The sequence below is a fragment of the Coprinopsis cinerea genome, assembly GCF_000182895.1.
Source record: "Coprinopsis cinerea okayama7#130 chromosome 4 map unlocalized cont3.4, whole genome shotgun sequence".
Taxonomy (NCBI): domain Eukaryota; kingdom Fungi; phylum Basidiomycota; class Agaricomycetes; order Agaricales; family Psathyrellaceae; genus Coprinopsis; species Coprinopsis cinerea.
Genome location: NW_003307541.1, coordinates 2,131,240 through 2,144,338, shown reverse-complemented (window position 1 = coordinate 2,144,338; position 13,099 = coordinate 2,131,240). Strand labels below are relative to the sequence as shown.

General features: G+C 51.0%; 3 protein-coding genes across 3 annotated transcripts; all 3 read right to left on the bottom strand.

The window, feature by feature from the left end:
- Nucleotides 1–167: 167 nt before the first annotated feature.
- CC1G_14422 (atypical/HisK protein kinase) lies at nucleotides 168–6,270 on the bottom strand (the record flags this gene model as incomplete). Its single annotated transcript, XM_002911379.1, has 22 exons — nucleotides 168–234; nucleotides 289–436; nucleotides 488–525; nucleotides 582–674; nucleotides 741–1,753; nucleotides 1,805–2,008; nucleotides 2,064–2,256; nucleotides 2,307–2,488; nucleotides 2,544–2,577; nucleotides 2,627–2,702; nucleotides 2,775–2,784; nucleotides 2,839–2,918; nucleotides 2,970–3,357; nucleotides 3,420–3,455; nucleotides 3,503–3,541; nucleotides 3,594–3,666; nucleotides 3,729–3,808; nucleotides 3,909–3,966; nucleotides 4,352–4,465; nucleotides 4,514–5,840; nucleotides 5,892–6,029; nucleotides 6,108–6,270. The coding sequence occupies 22 exons, from the start codon at nucleotides 6,268–6,270 to the stop codon at nucleotides 168–170; spliced, it is 4,554 nt and encodes a 1,517-aa protein (XP_002911425.1).
- Nucleotides 6,271–6,533: 263 nt separating this feature from the next.
- Nucleotides 6,534–9,159, bottom strand: CC1G_14421 (dolichol kinase; the record flags this gene model as incomplete). The annotated part of the gene is made up of 8 exons (XM_002911378.1): nucleotides 6,534–6,722; nucleotides 6,773–6,974; nucleotides 7,028–7,230; nucleotides 7,284–8,027; nucleotides 8,087–8,250; nucleotides 8,304–8,731; nucleotides 8,782–9,034; nucleotides 9,087–9,159. 8 exons carry the CDS (start codon nucleotides 9,157–9,159, stop codon nucleotides 6,591–6,593), a joined length of 2,199 nt encoding a protein of 732 aa, XP_002911424.1. The 3' UTR covers nucleotides 6,534–6,590.
- A 2,185-nt stretch (nucleotides 9,160–11,344) lies between these two features.
- On the bottom strand, nucleotides 11,345–12,631 carry CC1G_06435 (hypothetical protein; the record flags this gene model as incomplete). Its single annotated transcript, XM_001836298.1, has 2 exons — nucleotides 11,345–12,463; nucleotides 12,530–12,631. 2 exons carry the CDS (start codon nucleotides 12,629–12,631, stop codon nucleotides 11,345–11,347), a joined length of 1,221 nt encoding a protein of 406 aa, XP_001836350.1.
- Nucleotides 12,632–13,099: the final 468 nt, after the last annotated feature.

Below are 13,099 nucleotides of genomic sequence, written 5' to 3'. Positions count from 1 at the left end.
TTTGAATCGTAAGCCTCAGATTGCCATGGGTGGGAGTATCCTGCATTAGTAGGGTCAAGAAAAAATATAACAGTCGACTATGAACGTAACAATAAAGTCCTAAAAAGGTTAAAATAAACAGTTGGAGCGCCAAGCGCTAGAAAGTAGGTTGAAAGATGACATGTATGCTATGAAGAGATCCCGAGCTTGTGGAACATCTCGTCCAGGGTCTTAAAGGCCACCGGTTTGACAAGGCTATGAGTTCCAAGACCGTCAGCAGCAGAACTAAGAATAACGAAACGAACGCACTATCCGTCCACTCCTGCTTCAAACGCTCGCCGCTTATCTTCTAATGAAGACATTCCAGTAAGGGCAAGTATCTTGACTGAGGGGTAGCTGTCGTCTCCCCCTGCTTTACTGGACTCTATACGACGGATCTCTTTGGTAGCCGCGACGCCTATACCGCGTCATTAGCGCGCCGTTAAAAAGGATACGCATATGGACGCACCGTCGAGGACTGGCATTGACAGGTCAATCAACGCAACACTATGAATCGAGAACGTCAGAAACAGTGCCCACTGCAGAAACCGGTGACGACGCACTCGAATGGACCATGTTCCTGGAACGCCGTCACGCCTGCCTGCCCATCCACAGCTTCTTCGAAATCATACCCTTTCTTGATCAGCCATTTGGCCCTGGAAGAAAGACATACGTGTCAGCTCTCAAGGAGTCCCACCATTGTGATTTAGAGTAGAACTTACAGGAGGTTCCTCAGAATGTTGTTGTCCTCGATGACTAAAACCCTGAGCTTCCGGCCTCGGATGTCTGTCGGCTGGACGGATGACTTCAGGACTGAGCCCCCAGGGCCGATAGAAACCATCGGACGAAGACCTGTTCCATCAGAGACAGGTGAACCAACTTCCCCTTCCTGTCCACGATCCTTCTCCGGAAGCGCGGATAATAACAGTTGATGCCGAAGTGAGGAAACGGAGGGATGAATGGTCGCTGACCGCGGGGACATTGGGGGTCGACTAAGCGACTTGCTGGCGTAAGTCGAGTTTTCATCCGAGTTCCTTCTCAACACCCCTCCATGCGATACATCCTTGTCCTCTGCAAACCCCGATACCGTGTTCTTCCGTACAGCTGTCATGGGTGCCGAGTCGCGATAATACCGATTGATCTTGATGGAGTGCATGCAGAGTTTGAGGACCCCCCGTAGTTTCGATGGGCCAGTGGGCTTGTAGAGGATGCGGCAGAATCCGCCTATCCGTTCGTATTCTGTGGCGGCTGCCAGAACAGTAGGGTTCCCGCGTGTGACCCATAAAATCACGAACGGGCGACGTATGTCGTTGCGCTCGATGGCGGAACGAATTGGCCCAAGGTCCTCGTTGAGGACGACGATGTCACTGTCCTGAGAGTCATCCACTATGTCAAGGCCCCACCACTCTGTTATGTACGTCCGAAGCACTCTGTACAAGAGTTGGATGCCTTTGTGCTGAGACTCGAAGCCTAGCATGGATATCTTGGGTAACGGGCTGTTCTTGTCCGCCCGGAAGTGTTCCATGTCTTGTGCCGCATCAGCCAACCTGGGGTCGTCCTCTGGGATTTCTGCAGGGAAGAAGACCTTGATCTCGGTTCCTTGACCCTCTTCACTTCGGACGTCCACCTTTCCTCCGACATTCTCGGAAGACACGATACTGTTAACTATCGCCAATCCGAGGCCGGTGCCTGTTTGGAGAGGATTCTCCTGCGAGAACGGGTGAAAGAGTTGATTCTGAGTGGACAGTAAGTAGTGCGATTCCGATCGCTAGATCAGCAAGCTCACCTTGAGGAAGTTCTGACTGATACCCTTCCCTGTATCTTCGATGGCAAGCTCTAACCTCACTTTGTTTGGCGGGTCGTCTGGCAAGCGAGGGAGTAACCGCAGCCTGACGTGAACATACCCATCCGTGGTGAATTTGAGGCTGTTTCCGAAGAGATTCATCAGCACACGGCGAATTCCACCCTTCTCGTACTTCAGCAGCCATCCCTGTGGACAAAAGCATTAATAACATGGCACGGAACATGCAACACATCGGCCATACCTCTCTTCGATACCCAATGTCTATAACCGTCTCGACATGTGGTTGCGACGGTTGGTGGCCCTGGTCGGTGGTTTCGTCACTTGGAGGTGAGTAGACACTGCCGATGCCCGAATCCACCAGATTGGCCGTCCTGGCTTTATAGCCGATCCAACTTCCGTCAATTGCCTCTTCTATGAGTTGCATCATGTCGTTTCTACTGGAATTGTGAATAAAGCTCCTCCAGGAACGTACGAAGTCACTGACGTGATGGGGACGATGACATTCTCCACTCCGCCGGCTTTGACGTTGCCGCTGAGCTTTGTGAAGTCTAGGACATGATTGACTGTTTCAACTAAAGAAGTGCCACAAGCTTGGACGGTCTGGATGAAGGACATCTGTGAGTGATTCAAGGGGCTGTCACTGAGTAACTCTGCAGCGGCAAGGATCTGCTCAGCGCGTCGTCAGTGGACGCGTTTCGGACAGTAAAGCGGCAGTACTGACCCCATGCAAGGGTGTTCGTAGCTCGTGAGAAATACTACTTTGCAGTCAGCAATATCGTGAACATTGTTGCTGAAGTAACGCACTTTGAAATGAATAGGCTCTTCGCTTTGTCGGCTAGAATCATGCGTCTCTTGAGGACAGCGGACAGAATGATCACACCTGAAATAAATCAGTCGAAATGGATTGACGAAACGGGAAAAGGTCTTGCCAATAGCTCGCAGGTATGATAACTCATGCCCTTCTAACTAAGCAGAAGTCAGTGCATGAAAGGAGATAAAGAGGGAAGAGAACTCACAAATCGTTTTGAATGAAGATTAGTATTATATGCGCATAGCAGGGCAAATGGGCGCTTGTCTATATTGAATATCGGTACAACTGTCCAGAAAGGGTCAGCTGCGTGGCGATGGAAAGGCGAGGAGGACAAACGTAGTGCATATCGGATATGAGTGGGCATGTAGGGCCTGAAAGAAGGAGGAAGAATTCCTTCAGAAATTTTGCCCTCTGGGTAGGCTGCGAAGAAATTATTCAGGCTCTGGTAATCTTCTCTCGACAACGGGCGCTTCTCCATTTCACTCCCTGGAGTGCCATGGTGCAAGGTCACAGACACATTTCCTTCGTCACCCATAGTCTCCAAAACTTCGCAGTGCGTTACATCCATGACAATCACTCCCTCTACGTCAAGCGTTCTCTGGACAAGCTTCGCTGCGCGGTCGTAAACACGGTCCATGGAAGTACCGATCACGATGGAAGCTTTGTCGACTTTGGGATGTACTTCGGAATCGATTTCTAAGCATTCTCGAGTGAACTCCTCCATCTGTCGAAATTTAGATAGAATGGATTGAGTTTCTGTTTCATTCCAAGTCAACCAAGACTTACAGAGCTTTGTATTCGATCCCGTATTCTCAACTGAATCTAAAGGCCAAATTAGCCTTGGAACTCGAATTTCACGAAACACTGACTTTGTCTCGCCAAAGTTCCATTTCCCGCATAGCAATTGCCTGCCATGGCATGTCAGTGCTTGTCAGGGAAACATGCGACAAATATACCTACAGCGAATTCCTTGAGAGTATGTCTTTGACGGGGGGAGAAGTCTTCTCGAGAGACGTCGTCGATGAGGGCAAGCCTAGTGGGAAATGGCGTATCTGAGTCCGTCACCATCTTCTGAAGAACCTCGTTTTAACGCACGTGCCAATGTTGTAGCCATCTTGGGTGCGCAAGGGGGCTCCGGCATAGAAGCGAATACGTGGGGAATTTATCACCAATGGCTAGAAATGCATGCATTAGGAACGTGCTGAGAATACAGAGAGAACTATAGGGAAATATTCTCGGGTCGGAGAAGGGAAAAAAAGACTCTTTACTACTCACATTCCTGGCAAATCTCCAATCGAGATGGGTGTCTAGAACGATCATAGGCTCATCTCCTCTGCTCAATTAAGTTAGTCGTTTGCCTCAAGCGCGAAGTTTCGAGCGAGTGGCACCCTCGGAAGATAAACCCGAGTGCAATCCAACTCGAGAACGTCCACACGTGGGAGGGACGAAAGGATGGAGACCATACTCAACTGTTGAAGGATGGCATGGCCACACAGTGAATGTGTCCTGGGACAGCTTGGTGACTTGAGCCCCCCTTGTGTCAAAATCGAGCCACCAGTTAAAATTGAAACCCCATAGGAAGGGGGAAAAAAAGGGTAAGTAAATTAGAACAAGCAAGCGCGCAAGAAAGGAAGAGACATTCACATTCTGATTTGAACCACCTAGAATGCACCGTGTGAGCTAACTGAGATAACTAAATGCGCAGGAACTAGACTGACTGCTCGTTGCCATCGATGAGCGATACGATGACACCCTTCGTATTGAAAACCAGCTTGGCGAGATGGGCTATTCGGTCAAAGTTGAGGTCGGGCCCGGTGTACCATATGTTGAATCTGAAAAACTTCAGTGGTCATGCAGACGACTTTTACGTGGCAACGCACTTATACAAGGCTCGCCGGCGCTCAAGCTCATCTGGAGGATTTGGAGGAGCAAGGTATCCGAGTTCCGAGAACATCTGTTCCTCCTTGACAGCTCTTCCTTTGGCATTTGGATTTGCCGAGTCTGATGGTACCCTTCCTCCAGGGATACGAGCTTCGGGTGGTGCCAGGGAAATCGGAAGAGGAGAGGATGTTTGCCTGGTGAGGCAAATGCGGCGAGGAAGCGCTGGGACTGTCCTAGATCCACTGTCCGCCGCAGCGGGGTTGGAGGAAGTCGAATGCACCTCTCGTACGGGTTCCACCAGGATCGGGGCGGTAATAGGTTTGGGAGATTGTTGAAAATTTCCAAAGTAGTCAGAGTCTTCTACCGATCGACTGGAAGTTTTCTTGTCCGGAATTGGTGCAGTGGCAGGCGGTGGTTGAGCAGCGAGTATGGAAAGTTGAGTAGCGGGTGAGTGTTCGGTTTTCTTTGGAACTTTATCTGGTATATCCTGTTTGTTCGTCTGCACACTATCTGGAGTGACCCTACCATCTGCGCTGTTGCCACCCAGGCTCAAGCGCGAATGTTTCCGTGGAATAGACCCCATCTTGAAGGCCTTAGGATCGACATCTATCGTACCTTCCCAAAAGCTGGATAACCTTGATCGTCGGCTTCCACCAGGCGTTATGACTTGGTCATGAGGTTCGTCGTCGTCGGGAGGGTGGGAACCAGGTACAGGAGTGATGACACCGCGCATGGGATCTGTTAGCTCGTGCTCGGGAGATGGAAGGGCCAGAGGCGAGATGTCCACTCTGGCCGCAGCCCATCGCATTGTGGCCACGGTCGTCTGCAAATCCGAGTTGGAGGCCGCCGTGCTCGCCATGGAGGAATTGCTTCCAATGGATGCAGTAGACGTCGAAGGAGGAAAAGAGATCCGTGACCTCCCAGAAACAGGGAGCTTGAGAGGGAAATCCATTTTTAGATTGTGGAACTTGCGTCCGTTCGTAGATGATGCGATGATTGAACCGGCCTGGTCCTGCATAGCCTGCAGAGAGATTGAAACCTTGTCTCGCCCGTCTCGCAACTTGGAAGTTCCATCGCGGTCCTGGTCGAAATCCGACGCGGTGACTTGTAGCGAGGTAGACAGTTGCACTGGCTCCAACTTCTTCATGTACCCAGTCTCGGAATCGTAGCCATGACACGGGTGAGGCCGGTTCGGCGGCTTGTGAGGGTCCCATCGCCCATTGGCATAAGCCGTGATAAAGGTCGCCCAGTCGCACTCTGTGTCTCCAGATAATGACCGTCCATGTGTGGAAAGTAGATTGCTATCCGAAGGCACTTCGAGATCATCTGGACGACATGTTAGACATACATTGAGAACATTTCCTTACAAAAACGTACCGGAGCTCGACGTTCGCGGAAGCAGAGCCTCATTACTGAAGGTGGCTAGGCCGTTGGCCTGCCCGAGGGGAGTGCCTTCGGCGTACGATCGTGATGAGCCCTCCTGATATGGGGAGGTCGGAAGCGAGACGGTATGGCCTACAGAGATCCACGACGTCAGAATTTGTCCTTTTCTGTGTTCGGGTCGCAGGCACCCTGATACGGTCTTACACGCACGTTTGGCGGCATTTATGCTCTGCGTCAATGACCTCGGGTCGATCCCAGTGCTGTCGCTGGTCTGGTAGCGATTGTTGGCGATGGCTGTATTCAGAACGAACAGCCCATTCGTATGAAGCTTCCCTACCGGGTTGAGTACTGAGGGTTCGCAGTGTGCTTGCATTCCTGGTTTCTTCTTCCCTTGAACTACCGTATTCTGGGCTGAAGGTGGATTTACGATGGATAATCCTGGCGCCTATTCATTGGCAGATTCCGGAGAGCAAGCGGTAGTAGTATATCGTGACCCTGCACGTTGTAGACGTATGGAACAGGCAAAGATGAGTGAAGAATGGCGGTACGTTGGTTGGATCTCAAGGGTGAAGGGCCAAGTCACAGTCGACCTCTAATAACCGCAAACCCAAAGTGCCAAACGTGGGAAATATGACATCATACACCAGGTTGCCCTAAATTATCAAGCTTCTCGTGTTTACATTAACCTCTATTCTACAGTATTCTTTTGCTTCCAATCACCACGAGCATGCTCCACGTATATAATGGGAGCGTCAGGTTGTCGTTCTGATCCGATAGAGCTTCCAGCAAAGCTGCGCACATCAACGTCAGGAGGTAACGCAACGACTGGAGGATCTGTCAGAGTTGTATGGCGTCGACCAGGAATTGATACGCACCGGGAATGTCTCCACGAAACCCAAAAGACGAAGGAACCATGCTGTCGCGAAAATAGAACCAACAAAAGCCAAACTACCTTCCACGGTCTTGCCTGTCGTCGGGGACCATCTTCTCAGCCCAATCCTTCGTCCGACGATCGAGGCCGCTGCGTCCCCAACTCCCAGCGTCAAGATACCCGTCACTTGCCTCAATTTTGATGGGCTAGCAGTTGGGAATTAGTTGGGCCGAACGAAAGGCGGAGGTGATCCACTTACTCTTCTAACCACAAGGAGCCTGAGCAACCTGTCAGGAGGTAAAAGTGACTCAAGATCGCTGTTCCACCGTCGCGATGATCCAAGAAGTCGTTCATGAAGAGGTGGATGGCTGCTCCGAAAGGGTATACCGCAAAATATCGGATGTACTCCGTAAAGGTGAACAAAGCGAATGCTGCGCTGAATGCGAGATGGGTGAATGCCGGCTACATCGCCACCGTCAGGTCTCACACTTTGCGTTGAGGAGAGAGCAACGTACGTCAAATGCGACACCTGGGACGAACATTAGAACAGCTAGTCCGTGGAAATACTTTCTGCGTGCGTTAAGGCTGAGCGTAGGAACCCGCTTGTCGGCTGCATCCAGCAATTCGCTTGCAACATTGGAAACATTCGACCCATTTGGTAGGTTGGGTAAACTGGGCATACCAATGTTTCCAAGGGTCGCAAAAGACATGGAGCCACCGATTGGAGAAGCCGAAGAGTGACTTGAATTAGGGTGTTCGGGACTGGAGGTGAGGCTGGAACCCATAGGGACGTCGTATGCCTGGACTGACATGGATTGTTCCTGACTTCTCAGCCTATATTTGCGAGACCTTGAAAGCTGACGACCCCATCCTGCCACGCTTATGGATCCAAGGAGTGCCCAATACCCCAACAACACGGGTCGACTCCATTTGTTTCGGCCTTCGAGGAGGTAAAACATCGTCCACAGCCACGGATCTCGGTTTCCCAGTAGCCACCGCGTCCATAGGCCTATCAAACCCACGATGATCAAGACTGACCCCACATAAAATCCAAGGGCATAATAACGTCGATTCCTCAACTTTTGTTCAGGCGAGCGGATTCGATGGGCCGGGCGCTGTGCGTTGTTTCGTGAGAGGACGAGGAAAGGGGATAAAAGGAATCCTGTCAGTAAGGACCCGACAATCAAGGCGATCTGGAAAATGAGCAGTGGTGTAGGGAGTCGGTATGTTCGGATATAGCGAGTCGTGATAGGCCAAATCTAGCATGATCTGGGTAAGTTAAAGCCTAAGTCATCATCGTGAGCCAAACCGGGCATACCCTCGCTTTGGTGAGATTAAGAAACTCCAAACAAACCGCGGTTCCTCCGAGGCATACTAATCCAAGTTCGCCGACGGTAAATCCCCGATGCGCTAATCGTAGACCCGCGTACAGCGTCAAGCTATAGAAAGGGGCAGTTATCGCCGCCTCGAATGTGGAAAGATCTGACGACGAGACAAACTTCAGCGGAAACTCGTTGGGCTACAGGTATTCGTACCTTTCCATATACCAATGCCAGACTGGCTAAAGGTGATCTTGAGGACGACCATGAGAAGGCTAACGGTTACTGTAAAAAGTGCGTAGTACCAGAACCGTCTGCCTTCGCTACGTGGGACTGAAGCCCTCTCCCCTTCTGGCTTATTCGTGCCCTTGGTATAGAGCCCTTCCAACCACCAAGATGCACATACGTGGATCAGGAGGATCGTTGCGCAAAATGTGCTCAGATTGACCAAACTGTGCCTGGAGAGCACTAATGCATCCATAGCAGAGGAAAGACCAGGCAAAACGCGCGGAGGTTCAATCAGCCAGTCTTTTGGTAGAGGTTCTGCGGATGTGCTTCTGGTATGAATGGACGATATGAGAACTGACGTGGCGATAAGGGGTCCTAAAAGTAGTCCTGTCGCTATCCCGTCGTCGCCGCAATCCCTGTGGCCGACGGTAAGTTGGGGAACAGAAAAGTTGGGCTGGTGGCCTACCTGTAGTTCTTTGGAACAGACATCCAGATATAACCAGAATCGGCTTTGACGTTTGATGAAATCGATCCCTTCCGCATGTCCTTGTTGTCGAATGCTCGAGGGGAGGAAGACCTGTTGGCGGATGTGGACGGGGTTGGGTTTAGGTTTTGTGGCGCCTCCTGATCCTTGTTCACCGTAGGCGTCTGAGTGAAGGATAATTCACTGTGCGTCCACATGATATAGCAGGCCGAGAGGAAAGCGAGAATTCTCAACTCTAGTAATGTCAAATGTAAGAGAGAAACCAAGGGCATTTCAAGAGCACTTACCTAGTGCGTGCCAGTGGTGTCCATCGTCGATCTCTTTGGTCGAAACTCCAAGTAAGTGAGACGAAGCAGACATAAGGGATACAAGCAGAAGCACAAATTCTCCCAATTTCCGTGTTTCCATATTGAATGACCATGCATGAGCAGTGAATAGGAATGGGATCCTGAATGAGAGGTTTGTGGGGAATAATGATAGGGCAATGAGCAAGGGGTTCTTTCGAGATTGGCGCGTAAGATTTGGCGATAGGTGTCGTGCTGGCATAGACTGGGGAACTAGAGATGGCTGCAGTCGGACGACTGGCGACCTGGAACGAGTAAACGCTGTGCGACCCATACGGAAACCCGTTGCAGAGGATTCGCCTGACGATGTTCTATCTGGGCTCCGAGATTTTATAAAGGAAGGGCCACTGGTCATGTTTCCGAACCTGTGGCCCTTGCCATTGATTCCGGCCTCACTCCTTCCTCTCAGAAGTGAGCTCTCGTCTTCGGTTTCCTCTTCTGACGAACATTCGGAATCAGAGCTTACGAGTTCAATAGGTCAGACATAGAACATTTCGGAATGTGCTCAACATACCTAGATGACCCTGCCTGATAGCTTGTGCTCCACCCTTGAAGGGTCTGCTTGGTATCTTTGGACTGTTCTTCGTTCACAGTTGTTGTTGGAACTCGCCGCCGAACACGGTGGGTTGTCCCTTGAGCAGACTTTCTCTGCGAGTCCCCGCGAGCACCATTCCTGGGCGGGGGTGAGGGCGATGAGCGAGAACGCGGCAGTTTGGATACCAACGAGGAGAGTGGATTCGATGTATAGGACGATGTATCAGTGAAGACGAAGAGCTGTAATACGCGGGCTGGCACGTGAATCCTCTGCGTAATACTTTTTTAGTAGGCCGCATCAGCCTTGCCTGATCCTGTGATGGCCGAACAAACATAGGACGATTGGAATGTTTTGAGCGTCTATATTACTCGTTCAGACTACAGGTCTTTGGGGTGGAACACGCAAGAGCCCACTGAAGGACGCATAATCATGGTGAATGTATGCTCGCAATCCATTTCTTATGAAAGCATGCATTTGCGTTTCTTTCATATCTCCAATGGAAACTCTGCAATCCTGACAAGGATGTCCCTGGGCCATGGAAAGTGCCGTCATTGACTGTCGTTTCTCAGCTGGCTCGTAATATACAAGAATGTGAGTGCAGTGAAATTTTATCTATGGGAATTCCCAGAAAATCGACAATTCCCATTGTGTAGGTCTCGGAGAGGTCGAGTTCTCAAAAATTTTGGCTGAGACGGGCTAGCCCCTGGAAAGGAGGCCACCGCTAATGTCCAGTTCGAATCGAAGATGATTCATGAACTCACCGCGTTAATGCTTGAGACCTCATATGTCGTCATACAAGGTCACCGTTGCCCCTATGTGAGCAGCGTATCTGACCTCCGAATTCGCTCGGTGCCGAATCGCTCTGTGATTAAACCATGTCTTGGCTGAGGATGCTTGAACTGCTCGTCCATCGCCGGGCTCCTGGTTGAACTTGCGATTATCAATGATGTGTAAGTACCAGGGTTGCGGAGAAATAGATTGGTGAACGAGATTATGTTTCGGTTCGGTCCTTACATCCGTCGATGAGCAGTGAGGACAACCGCTGGACATTTTCAGAAAGTGATAGCCCCAGAATGGCTAGCACTTCATCTATCGAAGGTGATGGCCGCTGGATGGGCGCTCCACACACTATCCTTCGAAAGTAAGTAGGAGAAGTATTTGGGGCGCAGGAAATGCTTGCCACGGGTACCTTTAGAACAATCCAAGCAAGGCATCGGAACTGTGAGGAGGTTTCAGGAGCGTCAGGAACACAAATGTCCAGAGTTCTGCCGGAGGACCGAGCAGCCGGCGTAAAATTCAGAAGCCGAGAGGTGATAGGCGATCATCCATTTCAATCAAGCCCAGGTCGCTCACCGATTAGGTATGACTTGTATTCTCGGGGAGAGCGACAGGCCCGGACTGAAACTATGCTGCATTAGTTGTAACAGTTATTGGTCGCGCATATGGTACCAAGAGTTCGAACATATACTCTGAAAATAATTAGGAGTGGTAAAGTATGTGGTAGGCTGTTAGTGATGGAATCATGGCACAGAACGAGATAGCGATACAAATTGCCTGTCAAAGCGCCTGAAAACATTGCGAAGGTCCATTGTCGTCAAGAATAAGCCAATAGTAAAGCGCGCGTGGAAAAATAATTATACCAAAGAAAATCCAGCCGATCGTCGCCCTATGCGCGATGGAGGTGGCCATCAGGAGCATGAGCATAGGGTACTTGCTGCCTTGGAACAGAAGCTTCAATCCCATGGAGCCTTAGCGCATAATCGTGGCTCCGCGGGTCGTTTTGTATTGGCGGGTGGTTGGTAAGGTGACAATTCTGCCCAATGGCATAACCATGATGGTCTCGAGCGGGAGTCGTCGTGTCGACAAAGGAAACCGGTGTTTCACGACGACTCAAACTGGATTGCCGCGGAGGGTGCATGTCTTGACGGGACTGGGACTGCATAGGGAGAGAATGGGGACGATATGGCTGTGACTGGGAATGAGCCGGGTGTGACATTGGTCGGGGGTGGACAAGCGTAGGGTGCGAAGTGGTACAACTATTCATGGCAGCGTCCGCCGAGCAATGGCTTTGGGGATGGTTGACAGTCTGGTCGGACTGCTGCTGGACATACTCGGATGGGGACGGGGTTTGTCCGAGACGGGTGTAGACGGCGGATGGCTGCTGATTCTGGAAGAGGGTGGACATGTAGTCGTAATGGGTTCGTGGTTGTTCGTCCGCGAGCTGCGTAGTTTGCGATGTATAAGACATAGGTCCATATTCCCGGACACTATTTCCTGTCAAGACATTGCCGGGGTTATCGTAAGTGCGGTTGATCGTGATATTTCGTGAAGGCGTCGCTGAACTGGCAGCATAGACATTCAAATCCATCTTTACCGTAGATGGGACGGTGATAGGGGAGATATGGTAGGTCGAGGTGGATGTAATCGGAGGGGGCGGGAGAGTGCGAGAGACGTTGTCGACAAGAAGATTATCGCTCCATGCATTGCTGTCAAGTACCGTCATGGGACGAGAAGGGGACATGGAGACGGGAATTGAGACAGGAGAGTCGGTACTGTCGCGGGACGGCGGCGAATCTAAGAACACGGAGGTTTCGCGAGTCGACGAGGACTGTAGCTGTTGGAACAAGGTAGACAGAGGGTTTGTGGGGGGATTAGGATTAGGCTTCGGCTTGTCCTTGCCCGTTGGTCCCCGACCTAAGGGAGGTCTGTTCGAAGGAGGAAGGTTCAAAGCTTGTCGGAGATAATCATTCTCCTCTTCCAACTCAGATACTCGTTGTTCAAGCGCCTAGTAGATAAATGAACGTTCGGCGTTAATCAACCAACCGGGGGAGGCTTGAAAGAAAAATCGTACCAAGAGGTGGGCCGCACGCCGTGCTCTGAAAGCCCTTTGAACGTCGCGGGCACGGTTAGGGGGTAGGTTGTCGTTTCTTTTCCGGCCCCGCTTGGAGGACATGGGCTCGAAAGAAATGCGGAGGAGGGAATGGCTGCCCTTTTCGAGCTGAAAGGAACAGGCATATAAAAGGGTTCCGAGCCTCCGATGCCAGTCTCGGGACGAAGGGGCATCACACAAATCGAGATGTTTTGATCGATCCAAACCGGCGCCTCATCAAGGCAATCCCTGAATCTCATAAGGCCGCCTTGCCACCGTACCTACTGTCGCGGTTTAGTCGTATTAGGGCCAACACCAGATTATTCCGCATACGGCTGTCTTTTACGAGGGTTGCAGACACCAGGAGGCCAATCTTTCCTGGAAGTCACAGCAACGATGAGCACATCGCTAGATCCTGCCCCTAAAACTCGTGTCCACGACTACGCGAGATGGCTTGCAAACCGGGGACCGCGTGGGGGTGATATAGTGCTTTCAGTGTCCAGAAAGAAACATTGGATACCCATAGTAGTGGGGGGACTACATAGCGAGCTA